This window comes from Paramormyrops kingsleyae, chromosome 10, assembly GCF_048594095.1.
Source record: "Paramormyrops kingsleyae isolate MSU_618 chromosome 10, PKINGS_0.4, whole genome shotgun sequence".
Classification (NCBI taxonomy): Eukaryota; Metazoa; Chordata; class Actinopteri; order Osteoglossiformes; family Mormyridae; genus Paramormyrops; species Paramormyrops kingsleyae.
In genome coordinates, this window is record NC_132806.1 from 26,077,343 (window position 1) to 26,094,632 (window position 17,290).

General features: G+C 40.6%; 1 protein-coding gene across 1 annotated transcript; it reads left to right on the top strand.

Annotated features, from left to right (window-relative positions):
• Positions 1-17: 17 nt before the first annotated feature.
• cd99l2 (CD99 molecule-like 2) lies at positions 18-15,678 on the top strand. The gene is made up of 12 exons (XM_023816363.2): positions 18-57; positions 351-394; positions 5,881-5,934; positions 6,042-6,077; positions 6,164-6,244; positions 6,843-6,950; positions 10,089-10,160; positions 12,491-12,556; positions 12,685-12,714; positions 12,991-13,110; positions 13,252-13,317; positions 13,757-15,678. The coding sequence occupies exons 2-12, from the start codon at positions 355-357 to the stop codon at positions 13,804-13,806; spliced, it is 723 nt and encodes a 240-aa protein (XP_023672131.1). The 5' UTR covers positions 18-57; positions 351-354; the 3' UTR covers positions 13,807-15,678.
• Positions 15,679-17,290: the final 1,612 nt, after the last annotated feature.

The following is a 17,290-nucleotide window of genomic DNA, read 5'->3' on the forward strand; positions in this document are numbered from 1 at the left end:
GGGGGCGCCTACTTAGCCAGTCAATTTCATTTTGTCTCGGACTGGGGGCGCCGGCAGGTGAGCTAACCTTGGGCGCCACATGGGTATGAGATAATGTGTGGGTTTTTCTAGTTTTTTGTTCAATACAAATTATGGTGCCACACCCTATACAAGTCCCCTGTTATTGTAAAGTTTAAAACGAAAAGTACAGTTCAGAAAATTATTATATTGCAAGATCCTTTTCAGAAATAGCTCTTAGCAAGATTATGATAGTTACACCATACAAGGATGAGTGACACAACAACATGAGCTGAAAGACATTGCCTGGTACATCCATCCATCCATTATCTGTAACCACTTATATTGTTCAGGGCCATGGGGGTCTGGAACCAATCCCAGAGACCACGGGCACAAGGTAGGGAACAACCCAGGATGCAGTGTCATCCCATCGCTGACTCTGGTATGATAGATTTAAAAAATATTTGAATAAGTCAAAAAAGGTGAATGTGTGTATACTGTGTGTATACTGAGGAGAACAGAGAATCTTTGAAAGCTGTACATGTTTGTATCTATCAAAATGGGCACCAATTCTGTCCTATATAATCACACAGACTGCATTTCAGCAAGATAACCCTAGGTGTCCCTGTATGTAAGAATATGTAAACATTCCTTTAGTCAAAAAGAAAAAGACCAACTTTTACAATTTCTGACTAACTATAGGGCATGTGTGTAAAATACGTTCTGTAATTTCATCAGTTTAATTTAGGAAAAATATAAAAACATGCCACTGGCATACGGCACGCTGATGGATTTTTGCATTAGATGCATCCAACTGAAACCTAAATAAAAAAATACAAACCATAAAGCCATATTCTCAGATATGAAATCAAGAACTTAAACTTGACCAATCTGACTGATCCAGATGCTTTATTTGACAAATGATTGTATACCTCATATCAAAACTTGATTCTCTAAGCTCACGGTAACACTGTACTAAATATAAAGATTATGTTATAAAATATGTTGTCACCCTATAGGCCTACAGTAAATATATCTAAATCATGAGGGAAGGTCTATACCCACCTCAAGACTAATGCCAATTAATGTTTATCTTATATCCATACCAGAATCCTACAACACATGGATGGGGGTGGGGGTGGGGGGGGGTTGTAATCATGTCCCCCCCCCCCAAAATGGATGGAGACCTGAACCCCTACAGTGTTCAAACCAAAGTTATGCCCATGCTAAAACAAGATCCCAGTTTCAAATTCTGGAATGCAAAATGTTACTGACATAAAAATCACATAAATCACATAAAAATGAAGGTTTCTTTGCTTTATGACAGAACTCTACCTCTACGTGAAATTCACACAGACACAGGGCCAGTCAATCCTATGGGCGGCACAGGTGACCACCTAGGGCACAAAACTTCTGAGGGGGACACCAACTTGCCAGCCAATTTCACGTTGCCTTGGACTGGGGGCACCGTCGTTGATGCTCGCCCGGGGAGCCACACCAGCAATGCACATAACAACTCTATTTTAGAATTATGTATAGACTTAATGGCTTTAGAAATTTTGTTTAAATTGAATTTTTGATTATTATAATTGTCCTATTCCTGTATAGTATAATGTCCTTAGCCAGGTCTCCAACTGATCTCTTCTCAGTTCAGAAAAACTGAACCATCAAACCCGTAACCTTTGATGAGGCCTAAAAGTGATCTTTTTTAAGCACATGACGTAACGCCATCCACAAATATCAGTAAGATATAGGCCTATGCTTCTGTATTAAACAGATGCCAATGAAATAAAATGCATTTTGAACGCAAACATCCATTCTGTATCCTTATTTGCTTATTTTCTAGTCTTCATTAGTAGCAGCCTAATTACAATTCAGTCTTCACTTTTTTCCAAACTCTTTCATTTGTATACTATTTTCAATAAATGAGATTACAGTGTAAATACATTAAATGCTGAAAAAACAATGTTTTTCATTTTTTAATAAACGAACACAATATTTTTCAATTCCTCCTATTGCTTCCTTTGTCAAAATGTGGCAAGAGACGTTTGTGTATTTATGGTAGAACGGAAGCGACTGTCCCTCACTAAAAAAATTGCCCAAGTCTCTGCGAGCAGTATTATAATGAAATGTGTCTGATTGTTTCATCACTGTCAGGCCGACTCATATGCAGTTTGATCTTGGTACCAAGGACAGCGACATGCACTCTTATAATAAAACACAGTGTGTATACAACCACTATTCATAAAAAAAGTTACAGTTGTAAGGTTTAAGGCGAGTTTATGACTTGGACATAATTTGGACATATATTCCCTGGAACCTTTAATAAAGCAGTCTGGTTTGGATGGTGATGAAATTTATAGAAAAAATAATTAATTTAATTGTTCATTCCAACTATTTTTTTTAAAATTAATTTGTATGTAAATGAGGTGTTAGCTGGCTATTGTTAAGTTCACATTACACAACTCCCGAAGTTGTCAGATGGTGATACCATTGTGCTCCATATGTATTGGGTATGGGGTTCAATTTGTGCCAGAAATATGTCTATATGTGCACTTTATATTTCGACTGAACATGTACCATTGTCTGTCAGTTCAACCTTAAACTGTACTTTTTAGTCTTGGAGCATGTGTCCTCCTCCGCGTCATTTGACTGCGTGATTATATATATTGTCTTAATGTGTCATCTGACTGTGTTGTTATGAATGTTGTCTTGATGTGTCATTTGTCTGTGTTGCTTTGCTTCTAGTCCTGCTGTATCATTGTCCTTGTTGTTTGTGTTGATCTGCATATCGTCTTCTTATAAGATTCTCAAATACACCAATCTTTCTCCAATACGCTTTTGTTTTTTCATAGGTAGGCCTATTCAACAACTCGCAAAGGCTACTTCTGTCAAAATCAAGTTAGGATTCCTTTTGCTAGTCCTAGATAGTCACGTAATTTACCTGCACTGCCTACACATGTTGTGTATGAAAACGTGCTATACAAATAAACTTGAATCAGCCTACTTTGGATGTTAGGGACAAGGAGAATAATAAAGCAGGAGCAACACAGACAAGCATCACATCCGAACGACATGCATAATGATGCAGTCAAACGACGAGGATAACGACTCTTCATGACGACGTGTTGAGAAATTTGGTCGACATGCAATACAAGTCAAATGATAATGATTATTAAGATGACAGAAGTACACTTTAAAGTTTAACTGTTTTGTCAGGTGCGCAATCAACACATACAATCTCATTGTCAAAACAGATTTGTCACAGCTGAAGTACAGCTCAAAGTTGAATAGATACAGACAAATGTTGTGTTGCATGTTCAGCTGCCACGGACAGTGAGCTACTCATATATTTTTGGCACAAATGGAACCCCATACATATGAACGGTATAGCGGTCTGACGACTTGGAAAGTCGTGTAGTATGAACTTAGAATTACCAACATGAACGCCAGCTAGCATTTCTTCTCAACCAAGCAAGGCCAAGGTAATGGAGCGCAGATCAGCACAGTCTCCCTGGCCAATATATATAGTGCTTTACAAGAAGAGTTAGCGTTGCCCAACTCATTTACATACAGATGCACAAAAAATCTTTGGAATAAAAAAGCAATAAAAAAATCATTGGAATAAATTAAATATATATATTTGGAATAAACAACAAGTAAAAATAAATCTTTGGAATCAGAAATTAAATATATATTTCTATAAATATTTGCAATAGAAAATTAAATACATTTATTTTCTATAAATATCTGGAATGAAAAAATTAATTAATTAATTTTCTGTAGATTACTTATTTATAATTATGTCACGTTTCGTCCTGCATAGACGCGAACACAAAGACTCCGCAGTCGCAGGACTGAGTAAATGCTCGCCGAGACGGACACGCCCAAGTCGCTCTGAAGGGAAACCGTTGTAGCGGTGTCTGTCTTGCGTTGCGGGTCGATTTCTTCGCACTGTTCCCCGTAGTTATTGGGTGTACATACGCACCGCCTTCTTGATTTAGTACAGATTTAGCTGTTTACAGGAAAGAGTATTAGCATAATAACACAGACAGACTGTGTTGTTTTTTTCCGTTAAATCGGAGGTTTATGTCGGGTTCAGACTGTCAACAATGGGCAAATTTTCAGCGTGGCCTCTCCTTGGGCTGTTTTCTCTTCTGGCTTTGAGAGGTAGGAATTTTCGTTATGGAAAAAAATAGGAATTCGCTTTAGCAAACTGAAATGACAACGTATTAACATAAATCTTCTTTTTTTTTGTTTTGGAAACCTGCAAGCTCAGTCGGTTTGGCATAATGCGGTATTGACAGTGATGCCGGTAGTGTAGCCTATACATACGATGAAAAATATATTCTAAGATATCTCAGGTTAGTTCAATGGACGTCTTCCAACGGCCAATATCAGCTGATTGAAAACATGGATAGCAGTATTATATTTGGTCTGACAAAGGGTGGTACGTTTAAAAAAGGATATGTGCATTGTAATTAGTTCATCCACTTTATAGTGGTAGACGCAAGGTGCAGATTACTTGGGTACTCGCCCCGTGCGTTCATTGGTTTTCAATACATAGTTTTCGACATTAATTTTTAAAAATGGCCATTTACCTCTTCTGAACTCTGACACAGCATTATTCGAGTTACAACGCTACAGAGGGATTTCATTTTGTCTAAAATATTTCTAATCGCAGTAATATCAGTTATAATTATGGGAATTCCAGTCACTCCCAAACACAACGTGGAAATCATATGTAACAAAGTTAAAGCAGACTGCTACAGTTCATCAGACCTTTTGCTGATCAGTACAGCTGTGGGCCGTAATAGCTATGGATTTGTTGTGTGTTACAGTCATAATGACCTGACCGAAAGCATACTGGTTGTAGGTAAATTTTCCAAAAGACAAAAAATGTACCAAATGGCTATGTCAGGCAGTGGGTGTCTCTGAACACAAAGCTCAGATATGAGCAACATTAATGTTTCAGTAGCAATGAAATATTCTTCAAAGGAGAACCAGTAACTAGGTCCACATGACACACCCACATGTCTACAAGACACACCCACCTAGAGCTGCAGAAGACAGATCACAATATATATGCCTTTTTTGCAGTAACTGCGGTGACATCACTTGTGATTTAATAAGGCACATTTTATTTAGTTATGCAGTGATATATAACGAGATATAGTAAAATATACAGATTTTTTTACATTTTATTTAGTAAATCTGCATGAAAATTATGCTGAGAATCCATCTATGTATTATCCAATTGCATATCCTGTCATGTTGCTGAGAATCAAATGGATTGTAAATATTTAGAGTCCTACAGCAAAAATAAAAATGCCTGTCAACATAAACTGCTTCAATACTGAGTTGACATATAATAATATACTCATGCATATAATGCATGATCTGGTTTTGCAACATGATTATAACACAATGGGATGCTGATTTGCTTCACAAAGCGAAGATATCACCTGATTCAAGAAATGGCTGTCTGTCATTTAACTCCTAATGGTCCAGTTGAACAGAGCACGATGATGAAAGAAAGAAAGTCACATGACAAGATGTTTTGAGGCTGCTGTGTCTCTAGTGGAGCACCTCATGTTTCCTAGCAGCATTATTAATGCTGGAGATAGCCTACATATAGTAGAGCCAAGGGGATTAAGTGAGAATCCTAACTACGGTGATTATATCTGGGGGTTTTACGGTAACATAGACATACTGGCTCTGTGAATTGGTCCCTGCCCCAGAAACACTCTCTGGGGCAGACAGGAAATGGAGAAGAGAAAGAGTGATGAGGCAAGATATGAATGAAAGCATAGTCCTAAAATCCCTACTTCTTTCCCTTACTGGGTGACAATCTAATCAACTGTCCTTGTTCTCTCACTGCAGCCTTGAGCCAGGACCTGAGTCTGGAGGATGCCCTTGACGTTACCACGAAAGCACGTATGTGAGACACTGACTAATGCACCCTGCGCAGTTTCCCCTAAGAAACTAAACAATGCAGGTTTTTGCACTTAAACCAAATTATCATTTTTCTTTTGTTTTAGCAGCTCCCAAACCCAAGCCACCAGCAGGAGGTGGAAAAGGTAAATTACATTAATTAAAGAGATTCAGTTACCCTTGTTTATGTATGATTGCAAAAACTCAGTGATGCCATGCTATTTCTTTATAGATTTGGATTTATTAACAGTTAAACCGCCAGAAAAGCTCACCACAACAACTAAAGCCCCAGCCAAACCAAAACAGAACCCAGGTAAGAACAATTAACAAGGTCCCCAGATGGCCAGATGGAAAGAATGCCCAAGGATAACCTTGCTTTTAGAGAGAGCAAGCTAATCTGCATATGTTTCAAGACTGCCTTTGAGAAGGCCCATTTGCTATGCTTATTCTGGATGGTCATTCAGGTACAACATCAGACCCCAACTAACTCCATAGCCTTGATCCTTGGACCACACCGCAGAACATATCTGAGTGGGAGGGGAGATAACTTGTTTGTCACTGCATTCTTATCGATTCTCCAGAGGTTACCTGGACAGAGGTTCCGGTGGCCCACCACGTTCCGCAGGTCATGCTCTGATCAGCTGTTTGCAGCTCTGAATTTCCCTACAGTTCCTCCGCATAATATTGCACAAGGTGTTGCCTTTGAGATCGAGGCAATTGCAATTTGACTGCGCCACTTGCTGACCAAACATACATATGAAGCTCTAGGGTCTAGCCATAAGATGGATTTTCGGCAAGTCCACGCACACAATAATCCTCTCCCATCCGCACTGAAACGCCCTACAGCCAAGTTACCTAAGCAAAATGTACAAACCAACCAATGTCACTAACTAATCAGCAGTCACTAACAGATCTCAGCCAGAGCGACTACTTTGCACCTACAATCCGGCCAGGCCTGCTGCCCCGTACAACCACCAAGGCTCCCAGATCCACACCCCCTCCTCCGAAGCACCAATCGGGTCGGTAATGCTTCAGTTCCCTTCCTGTGTGGATCACCTGTCATCCATGTGTCTGCTGGTGTGCAGTGTTAGTATCACCAACCCACTTCTGCTCCTCTTGTGTTGAGACTACATCAGCAGTTCTGCTGTCAGTCCCACCAGCTCATTTTCTGGACCTGTGTATTGTATGATTTTAAGGCAATATTAATTTTCATAGGATTGTTTAATGTATTATTGCCAGTAAGACCCACATCGATGAATTAATTATGCATCAGCAGGGATGCATCCCCAATACACTGATAGCTTAGAAGGAGTGAAGGGTGACATCACCTGCTTTTCTGCATAAAATGGCGGAATATCATACATGATGCTCTGTCACTAAAGCCAAAGGAGCACCAATATGCTTTCTAGCTCATTTCCAGTATCCAGTATCTAGATTAATATGGTTATCATGCTTTTCTGTGCATGCTTGACTGTTCAACATTGGGCATTTTTAAAAAGGCCTTGAAGCCTCTTTAAATTCATTTGGAAGACAGAACCTACAGTACATGACATCATTCCTTATTCCCATGGTCAACAATGTTTTTACACAAAGACAGCTATTGGTCCATTCTCCAGACACTGGGCTGCTCCCCATCTCTTAAAAGTGACTGGTGTGGCTACAGGAACTGTGTGTCCTGTCTCATTGTACACCGTTCATCATGATTAAACTGTTCTCCAAACCATGATTGAAATCAACTGATCTGTCTAATGGCACTTTCCCACTGGCATATAGATACCATACCGTACCGTGAAGAGACACTATTTACAATGTAGTTCCCGTTTGCTTCTGTTTTCCACTGCAGAAGGGTCGGCTCAATAAAGGCGTTGCCGGGTTTGGAGAACGACAATGATGTACAACCAAATACACACTTATTTACTGTTCACATGTTCACATACATCATAATTTATTATGTGCTAATTTCTGCTAGCACATCTGTCGGAATCTCTGTCTCATGTTAGCATAAAATACTAGCAAAATTAGCACTAGCATGCGTGAATTTGCATTACAAATCCATTCCATTCATTTGTTCTGTAGTACTTTTTTTAAGTAAGAGGTTGGAAATATTAATTTAGTTATTGGGAATGCATCAATATATTGCGATGTACAATACTACTAATAATGTATAATATATAAAATAGACCCTTTCTTCCTTCAGATAATGCATGCATATTGATGCAGATCATATGCACCAATTAGATGATGGTGACGCAATCAACTTGGTTTAGTTACGCTTTCGGCCCTGCTAGTAAGCAGCACCATGTTAGGAAGGGTAAAGCTCGGGTACGGCTTGCATAATTTACAATGGAAAATTGTCTCTTTGAGGTATGGCTTGACTACAGCTTGGTTCTTGGTGGCAGTAGAAAAGTGCCATAAATGTGAATTGCACTGTAACAGCAGTGTAGATGCAGGTATTATCCAGACCATTTCAATTTAATCTCTAAATTGGCTAAAATTTGACTGATTTTTGATCCAGAAGGCCATCAAAACAATAGACTAGTATAGTGAGAATCAAGGCTTTGAAATCCATGTTCAATGATTTTTTTCCCCAATGGGAAAAAGTCAAACAAACAAGTACCTGACATTATGTGATATTTTCCATCACTATGGGTTTAAGGGCATTTTTTATCACTACCAAAAATTAGACTGTGAATTCCTTTCCAAGAAATAGATTACCTTCAATCAAGGATTTTCAGTCAATACCAAACAAAACCTGGTGGATCTAATTCTGTAGTGCTTTCTGTTTTGCTTTTTTTTGCCATTCCCAAGTCAGTCAGGTGACTCTAACATGGCCAGTCAGCTTTTGAATTCAGTCTCCCACACCTTTAGCTGTATTCTGAAGAAACTGCAACCTCAGCAACTCACTGTATTGGATGCGGAGGAAGATTTCACTGTGAGGTGGAAATCACTAGGCAGTAGAAACTCCTCCCAGGAAGAGATATGTTGGGAGAGATGTTAGTATGTAATATATTTTTTTTTAATGAACAGACTTCAGACACTAATATTACTAACAGGAATATACTTTAATATATGGACACGGGGATAATAGTATTACTTGCCAGAAGCATCTCACAAGAATGTATTTAGGTGAACACGTGTTTTGAAGGTACTCCTGTACTCGTACCAAGCTAACATTCCTACATTCAGTTGGAATAGTTCAGTGTAATCCAGAAAAGCCTCATGTTGAAGCAATGACACCTCAATTAAGTTGCACTATTTGTCTAGTGCTCTTACTATATACCCTCCATTAGCTAACTAGTTCCTACAGATAGAGACCACTAGTCGGCAGTCAACAAAATTATTCAGAGGAGTTACTTTTAATTCCTATCAGAACAATGAAATTAGTGCCGAAACCATGATTTCTTGTGTTTAACATGCTGAAATTTGCTTCTGTTAATTCCTGACAAACAATGGTCTGTATAGATTGCAATATTTTGAATGTTACCTATGAATATCACCTAAATGCTTCAATTAAGACAAAGAACATAAGAACATAAGAAATTTACAAACGAGAGGAGGCCATTCGGCCCATCAAGCTCGTCTGGGGAGAACTTAACTAATAGCTCAGAGTTGTTAAAATCTTATCTAGCTCTGATTAAAGGAACCCAGGGTTTTAGCTTGTGCTACACTAACAGGAAGACTATTCCATACTCTAACTACACGCTGTGTAAAGAAGTGCTTTCTAAAATTCAATTTTAAAATGTTCTCCCTCTAATTTCCACTAATGGCCACGAGTTCTAGTATTTAAACTAATATTGAAATAGCCATTTGGCTGAACAGCATCCAGACATGTTAGAATCTTATAGACCTGGATCATGTCCCCCCTTAGTCTCCTTTGCTCGAGGCTGAACAGATTCAGCTCAGCTAACCTCTCCTCATAAGACATTCCTCTAAGACCAGGAATCATTCTTGTAGCCTTAAAAGCTTAGCGTGAGCTATAGCCCAGTTCACCCCCCCCCCCCCCAACACTTTTTATCATTTAAGATAAACCAAATATGGAAATTATACTTATTGTTAAAAAGGAGATCACTATTACCTTGAACGGCCTCTAGGGAAGATCTCGTCACTTTATCTACCTCCAGTGGTCTTGTATAACTCCATGTTTCCCCTTGCCTCAGGTGATCTGAACCTGGAAGATGCTATGGATCCCAGTAACGACATCAAGGTGGACGGCAAAAAAAAGAAGGGAGGTGAGTCCGTGCAGGCAGCTTGAACATAGCTTTAGAGCACATGACTTAGTGTCGGATGATGCTGCCACACACTGGGCCATAGAATCAGTGCCCCTAACCAAAACACTGGTACATGCTTGAATCACAGCTGAGTAACAGGTGGGTCCTCCCTGCTGGGGGCTGCTGGGAATAGCATGGCATGAGATATGGACTATATGGACATTTACTGCAATGCTATTGAAAATGCAGAAATTGTATATTTTGTATTAATGATTTTCAGTAATAATATCATACCATTATTTTTTCTGCTTATTTTAATATAGAAATTCTTCCACTATGAATTTTGGTGATTTACTCTAATAATACTTATACTAATCCCGAACTATATATTTTCAGAGTGCCTTTAGGGTGTGTTAGGTCTTTAGTTTGATGGGCTGTGTCGATGCACAGTGTGATTTGCTGGTCCTGATGGTCGGTCACATGACTGAGGAGCCTTCGGAGGGTGTGCTATGTGTTTATCAGTTTCCATGGTGGGTCTGGGGTAATGGAAAACCCAACAACTTTTGAGGCTATAGCAGTAAGGAAGCTGTCTGACAGTGCTGGTCCGGTAACTGGAAAGCAGACCAGATTTTGCAGCTTGTCTGGTTCTGTTTCCGCTCCCATCGTACCCACCATAGACTTAGCAGGGAGTCTGTATATGAGGACATGATACCAGCAGCTGCCATGTGATCACGCTAATATAAAACATTCAGCCCATGCCCAGGGACGGATTACGCACCAGGCCAGCGGGGCCGCTGCCCAGGGGCCCTTGGGGTGCAGGGGGCCCATGGGGCCCCTAGCCCAAAACAATTTGCAACGCTTATCAACAATGTATTTTCGTTTGTCTATTTTAGAGGGCCTACATTTGATCCTCTGCCTACAAGGGCCCCTGACCCTATAGGGCCTCTGATGGAAACATGGAGGGAGGGCGTTTGGCTGCCAAGGGCCCTTGAATTGTGGTGGTGGTGGTGGTGGTGGTGGTGGGGGGGGGGGGGGGTCGGTGCTTTCAGGGGGCCCCCGGCCCTGCTATAGGACCTTCAAAGGGAAATGGGTGCATGGGAGCCTACTTTTAGAAGGCCCTCTTAGGACCTCCTATTATGGTCCTGGCTTCTGGCTACCAGGGGGTCCTAGGGAGGATGGGGGCTTTGGGGGCTTTTAGAGGGCCCTCTGATTATGAGGGCCCTACTAGGAGGCCCTAGGGAGGAGGGTGTAGTGTACCTTTAGAGGGCCATCTGGTTACAAGGGCCCCTACCATGGGGCCCCTGGCTTCTGGGGGGAGGGGAGGGGGGCGTGTTAACAGCCTTACAGAAGGCCCTCTGACTAGGGAGCGGTAGTATGGTGGGATGGAGGCGGTTAACCTGCCCGCTGAGTGGCCCCCAGACCAGTGTAGCAGTGTAAGAGTTTGACCAGTGTAATCACTCCCAGGGCTGTAGTGGAGGCTAAACGCAAGTAAACACGGTTTACCCACCTCTGAAATTTCAGAATTAGAGTTTACCCACTTCTCAATTGATCTAAATGCACATCATAGTATAGTTTATGCACAAAATGTGATCACAGAATTCGTAGTTCACCCACCTCTTATTTTACCACTACACCCCTGATCACTCCGTTCTGTAAGGGGATATGGTACACAGGTGGATTCTGGCATGGTTCAGCTGGACACGGTACACATGTAGTGTGATCACTAACCGTGCCCCAACATGTTTCTCACTTTTATAGACATTTCCATTTCTATTTCGAACTAGCACATTCTGGATTATTCAAACAAGTAATGTTTGTTGTGGTACGATCTGGTTGTGCTACGTTGCTACCTGTCTCTATAAACAGAGGTGGGTAACCTGGTGCTAACATTAACGTGAGGTAATGGCATTAGGCTGTACTGATTATAATTTGAGATCCAACTTACTGTATCAACTTAAGCCACCTTCTTTTCACTTTTTCCGAGGTAAAAAGCGGCAAAAGATAGTTTTGTCAACATCATTCTGCTTTTACAACACGGTACGCCGCACTAGTTTGAACATGGATTTTTTTTTTTTTTTTTGAGGGGGGGGGGGGCCTCGCGAACGTTTTGCCCAGGGGCCCACACAACCCATAATCCTTCCCTGCCCATGCCCTGCATTCTCAGCTGTAAAGTGATGTCGGAGTCTGTGGCTGCACCCCTTCAGAGTTCTGTGACCAGCTTGGCTGAGTTGCCGTCCTTCATATCTGTCTCCTCTTCATTCCCTTTGGGGTCTCAGCTGTGATGGAGGGGCTTTCAAGACTAAGCATATGTTGTGTGACATCCTTAATGACCCTCCTGCCTCTTCCTCCAGTAGATGGTCAGTTATCAGACAGGGACCTTGAAGACCTTTCTGACTATACTCCTGACAAGGGCAAAGGTAAGGATCTCAGTTGAAAATATTGGATTATTGTGTATGTGAATTATGACCATTATTATTATAGCTTATGCAGTTTAGCAGAGTTCAGTCATTCGAACAAATTCAGTAAGACATTTATTGTGTTTAAGGAGGAAGAGGAGACTCAGATAACAACTATGGTAAGCCATAAAAAAAAACAAAAAACATCTAAATATTCTGTGTGCTGTGAGAATGGATGGCTGTATTTCACAGGCTTAAAGTAGCACTGATGCTCTGAATATTTATTATTAATGCATTTAATGCATAAACAGATGGTCTGTAGATCATTCAGCAGAGACTATTTGACTCTTATCGAGCTTGGATAGCAGCATAAAGTGACCGTAAGATAATCGTGCCATTACATCAATGCCAGATGGTTATAACCTTTGAAGTCCCCTCCATGTAATTTTCGTCAGATACTCTGGCAGAGACCGGCACCATTGCAGGCATTGCCAGCGCAGTCGGTATGGCGTTGATCGGCGCGGTGACCAGCTACATCAGCTATCAGAAGAAGAAACTCTGTTTCGGTATACAACGTAAGACCCGAGCCATCACATTTTGATTAATATCTTAAGACGTTACAAGACGATCGAATACTAAATCAGGATTACAAAAAAATAGCTGATGGCGGTTACCATGGAGATGTTTCAGCGGTGTTTAACTCCTGTCCAACACAGAGAGCCTGAATGCAGAAATGATGAAAGAAGAGAACCCTGAAGCCGTAGTGTCCCAGGAGCCCCAAGGTAACAATTTTATTGTTACAGTAATATTAATATTAATATTAGTTTTCCTTCAATTCTCTCCCCACCCCCTTAAAGGACCCCCTTTTCTATTCTTATACAGCCCTGTCTTTATGATTGCACATCTATCAAAGCTTCCGATAGCATTGCACTCAACTCAGTTGGGTGACTCATTTAAAAAGCAACTAAAGACTTTTTTTGTTTAGGCAGGTGTTTAAATAGAGCTGAGTAGTATTCTGCTTTATTATTACTATTAGTAGTAGTGTTCTTGTTATTTATTTTTTTCCTTGTGTTTTATTTTGATCGCACTTTTCAGTGTTTTAGTGCTGTACAGCGCTTCGCGACCACTTCATAATTTTTTTTTTACTTACTGACTATTAAAATATTCTATGCTGATCGAAACGCTTGCACTGATGGTAATGGTTACTCTTTTCCCTTTCAGTCCAGGCGACGTTACTGCAACACCCGAATGCAGAGACTCCACAGGATTAAAAAAGATTGTACCCAGTCCAGCGCCCTCATTTTACATCTAAATTAAGCGACATACACATCCCCTCCACCCTCACCCAATACTGTACAGATCCTTCCATCTGCCTGCACAAACCAGACTGTACATAATCCTCTATGTCTTTGTTTAATAACCACAGTACACCTGTTTATACATTTATAAAGAGAATACTGCACATTTTGTTTGACAACTGATGCTTTGCTTGAAGTGCTCCTGCTTTTTTAAGACGCTTCTGTTTCGCACTGTAAAGAGTCTGTCCAATTAGACAATCGCAAGACTTATAATCGCCTTTGCAGGAGTCATAATGGTGGTACAACCAAGCCATGCGACTGTTTCGTATTTGTTACAGTGGGCTTGCAGATAAACTCCCCATCATTTTGTCGCACGTCATTAATGCTCTCATCTTCATCTCCGATTCAGTCTGGGGCAAGCTTGCAGATTTGTGTGAGCTGTTCATTGCTTAGGGATTTGGGAGGACCCAACAGTCACTTCCTCACGGTTTCAAAGTACAAAGTAACAAAAATGTTTGAAAATGTGAGTGGTAGTTTTGGTACTCTTCACTGTGACTTATTTATTGTTACTTCTTTATTTCACAGTATGTTATTGTTTTTTATTCCATATTAGACTTGCAAGTATGTGTCACTGCTCATGTAGAGATATACACCGTGATGTTTGTTGACTGATCATTTGTTGTTTTGCATATTAAATATGAAGGTGGGGTAGTAAACCGTAATCAGTCGTGGTAACTGTTAGACAATTACTTTTTTTACTTTGCAATGAGACAAAGTTGAAGTGATATCATTATTCTTTACTGAGTGTCATGTGTAATTGTTTAGCTTTCATTGATACAGTATTAGGTATTTAGCCTACAAAAAAATTAAGTGAACCAGTTGTTAGTTTAGTTGTTTGAGATGATTACTTCTATGTGGGAATGTAGGTAAGGTGAAACTTCTTTCTACTGATGGACGTGGTTGTTTAGTCTCCTGTTCTGTTCACTGATTACGATAGCGCGGCTGCAGCTTGTGTAAGGGTATACAGCTAGATTTGACCACTTTTGTTATCTCCTGTACCCCATCCCCCAAATGACATGTGACTGTTTTTGTCTATTTCTGCATTACTAGCTGTTAATTACCTTACTGGATGCAGTGCTGGATGTAGCTAAACACTGATACCAAAGAAGTGGGCCAGAGCGCTGTGTCAGTGTGAGATATTGCTTGTGCTGAACGTTCCATGCTGGGAAACGGTTGCCAGGGAGGGATAGTGTGTCTGTGAGTGAGTAGAAAAGGAATTTTAACTTGAACTTGAAGTTTGTGCATGCCTTTAGTAGTTGAGCGTATGGAAGCAGTGCCGTGTTTTTTCACATTTCACTCAGAGTTGGTAAACAAAAAAGTCATCCCTTCCAGTTCCTTTCACTGCCATCCATTCACATTTGTCTGTGATGCATGCTCTTTGCTGGTCACCCAGTCAGTTCATTTCCACAGCAATAATCAGGAGCAGTAAACAAATATGGGAAGTGAGGTTGAGACAGCTCAACATCTGCCTTAATGCTGTGTACGTAGAGCCTGTTCTGCTGCCACCAGACCCTGCCTTCCGCAGAAAAAGGGTGCTCGAGTCTCCGAACCGTTTTACCCCTCACCCTAAGAACCATCTTAGCAGCAACGACCTGAGTTAAACAGCGGCCTTCTGAAGCTTAAATTCAGCAGCTTTCTATCAAAAGGGGTGGGTAATGTGTGAACTTTGCACTTTATCAACTGACTGCTATTCCTGATTGCTCAATGTCTGTACTAACCTGACAAATATCTTTCACTGACTTGGAGACAATTTAAGTGAATAAAATAAAATCGCCAAATTGTGAACTTGGTCTCTTAATTTATTTCAGTTTCTTCAAGGTGGGTAGGTCGGTGAGTTTAAAGTCAGTGCCTGTATCTAGAAGGTTGTGGGTGTTGAATGCCATGACTGGCAGAGCAAGCATATCACCAAAGGGCCACTGAGCAAGGCCCTCGAACCCAAGCATTCCAGAGGTGCCGTCTGGTCCTGCTCTCTGACCACAAACTTTCCTCACTTGCATCTCAGTAACACTAATATTTATGCAGTTGACAGTAGATTTTGATCACCCATGATTAATAACTATGAATATGTTAAACAGTTTATAAGCTGGTTGAAAATTAAATATGCAATGACATTCTTAGTCACCACTCTTCAATTTGATTAAACACTTACATACGGATGGCATGGTGGTGCAGTGGTTAGCACTGTTGCCTCACACCTCTGGAATGTGGTTTTGAGTCTCTGCGAATGCTCCATTTGTATGGAGTCTGCATGTTCTCCCTGTGTCATAGTGGTGTTATCTCTGGGTGTGAGTGTGCCTTGTGATGGGTTGGTGCCCCATCCTGGATTACCTCCAACCCCCATGACCCTGAATCGGATAAGCGGTTACAGAAGATGGATGGAAACCTTTACATATCTCAGATTATGTTTGTGAATCCTGTTCTTTTTGTTTCTATACTGCTGGGCTCGTTTCCCTCCAGTGACCCATAGATGACGACAGGAATGACTTCCCTAGTGTCTCAGGCTTAACAATTAAATACAGTTTCTCATCCACGATTAACATATCCTTCACTTCTCACTCTCAGCACTTCTTGAAGGAATTTCTGGGTTTTTCTGCTTGCTTTAAGAAAAGAATTCCTTATGTTTTTGGTCTAAAATATCCACTGTATGACTATAGTATCGGTACATAGTGTGCAGTGTGAGGAAGGGTGGCTGTCTGCAGTGGCTCTCATTCATTAAAATGGCTTCTGTAAAGTACAGATAGAACCCAATTCTAGAGATGTCAACAATATTCATGCCATGATACTGTGCACATGCAAGCAAGATCAGGCCCGAAAACTGGTGCATGACTCCAGCTAGATATTTTCTTTTTGTCTGCAACCTACTCTGGAAGAACAAAATCAGTATTTTTAAATAGCAGACTAAGTTCGTTTTTAAAAAAAAAAATTAAGATAAACTTGATCCCTGCTTCCAGTCTGCATGTGGGCCCGTGTTCGGAAAAAAAGTTTAGCGGCAGTTCAAGCGAATGGTTCTTTTGTGAAGTTTCATCATTATCAGTGCATCTCATATCATTCCTTAATAGTGCTTAGGACAGCCCTGCTCTTACTCATTAATAAAACAGTGTGGGTACAGTGGCCGTCCTATCCAGCACTGCGATTCAGATGCATCAAAGATTGATAGTAGCTCAATTTTAATATAACAGCATCTTTGAACTTCATTCCATGTTAAATTTAAAGACGTCTCAGTGTGCAGAGTCTGTGAGAACGTCTATCCAGGAGCCACCTTCTTCACATCAGACTACAGCAGATGCCGACATCAGGTGTGATTTTCATCCTGTTCCTTACAAATAATAATAATTTTTTCAATTCAAAATGTTTTGTTTTTTTGTTTGACAAGAAGTCCTTGCCTTATTTTTTATTT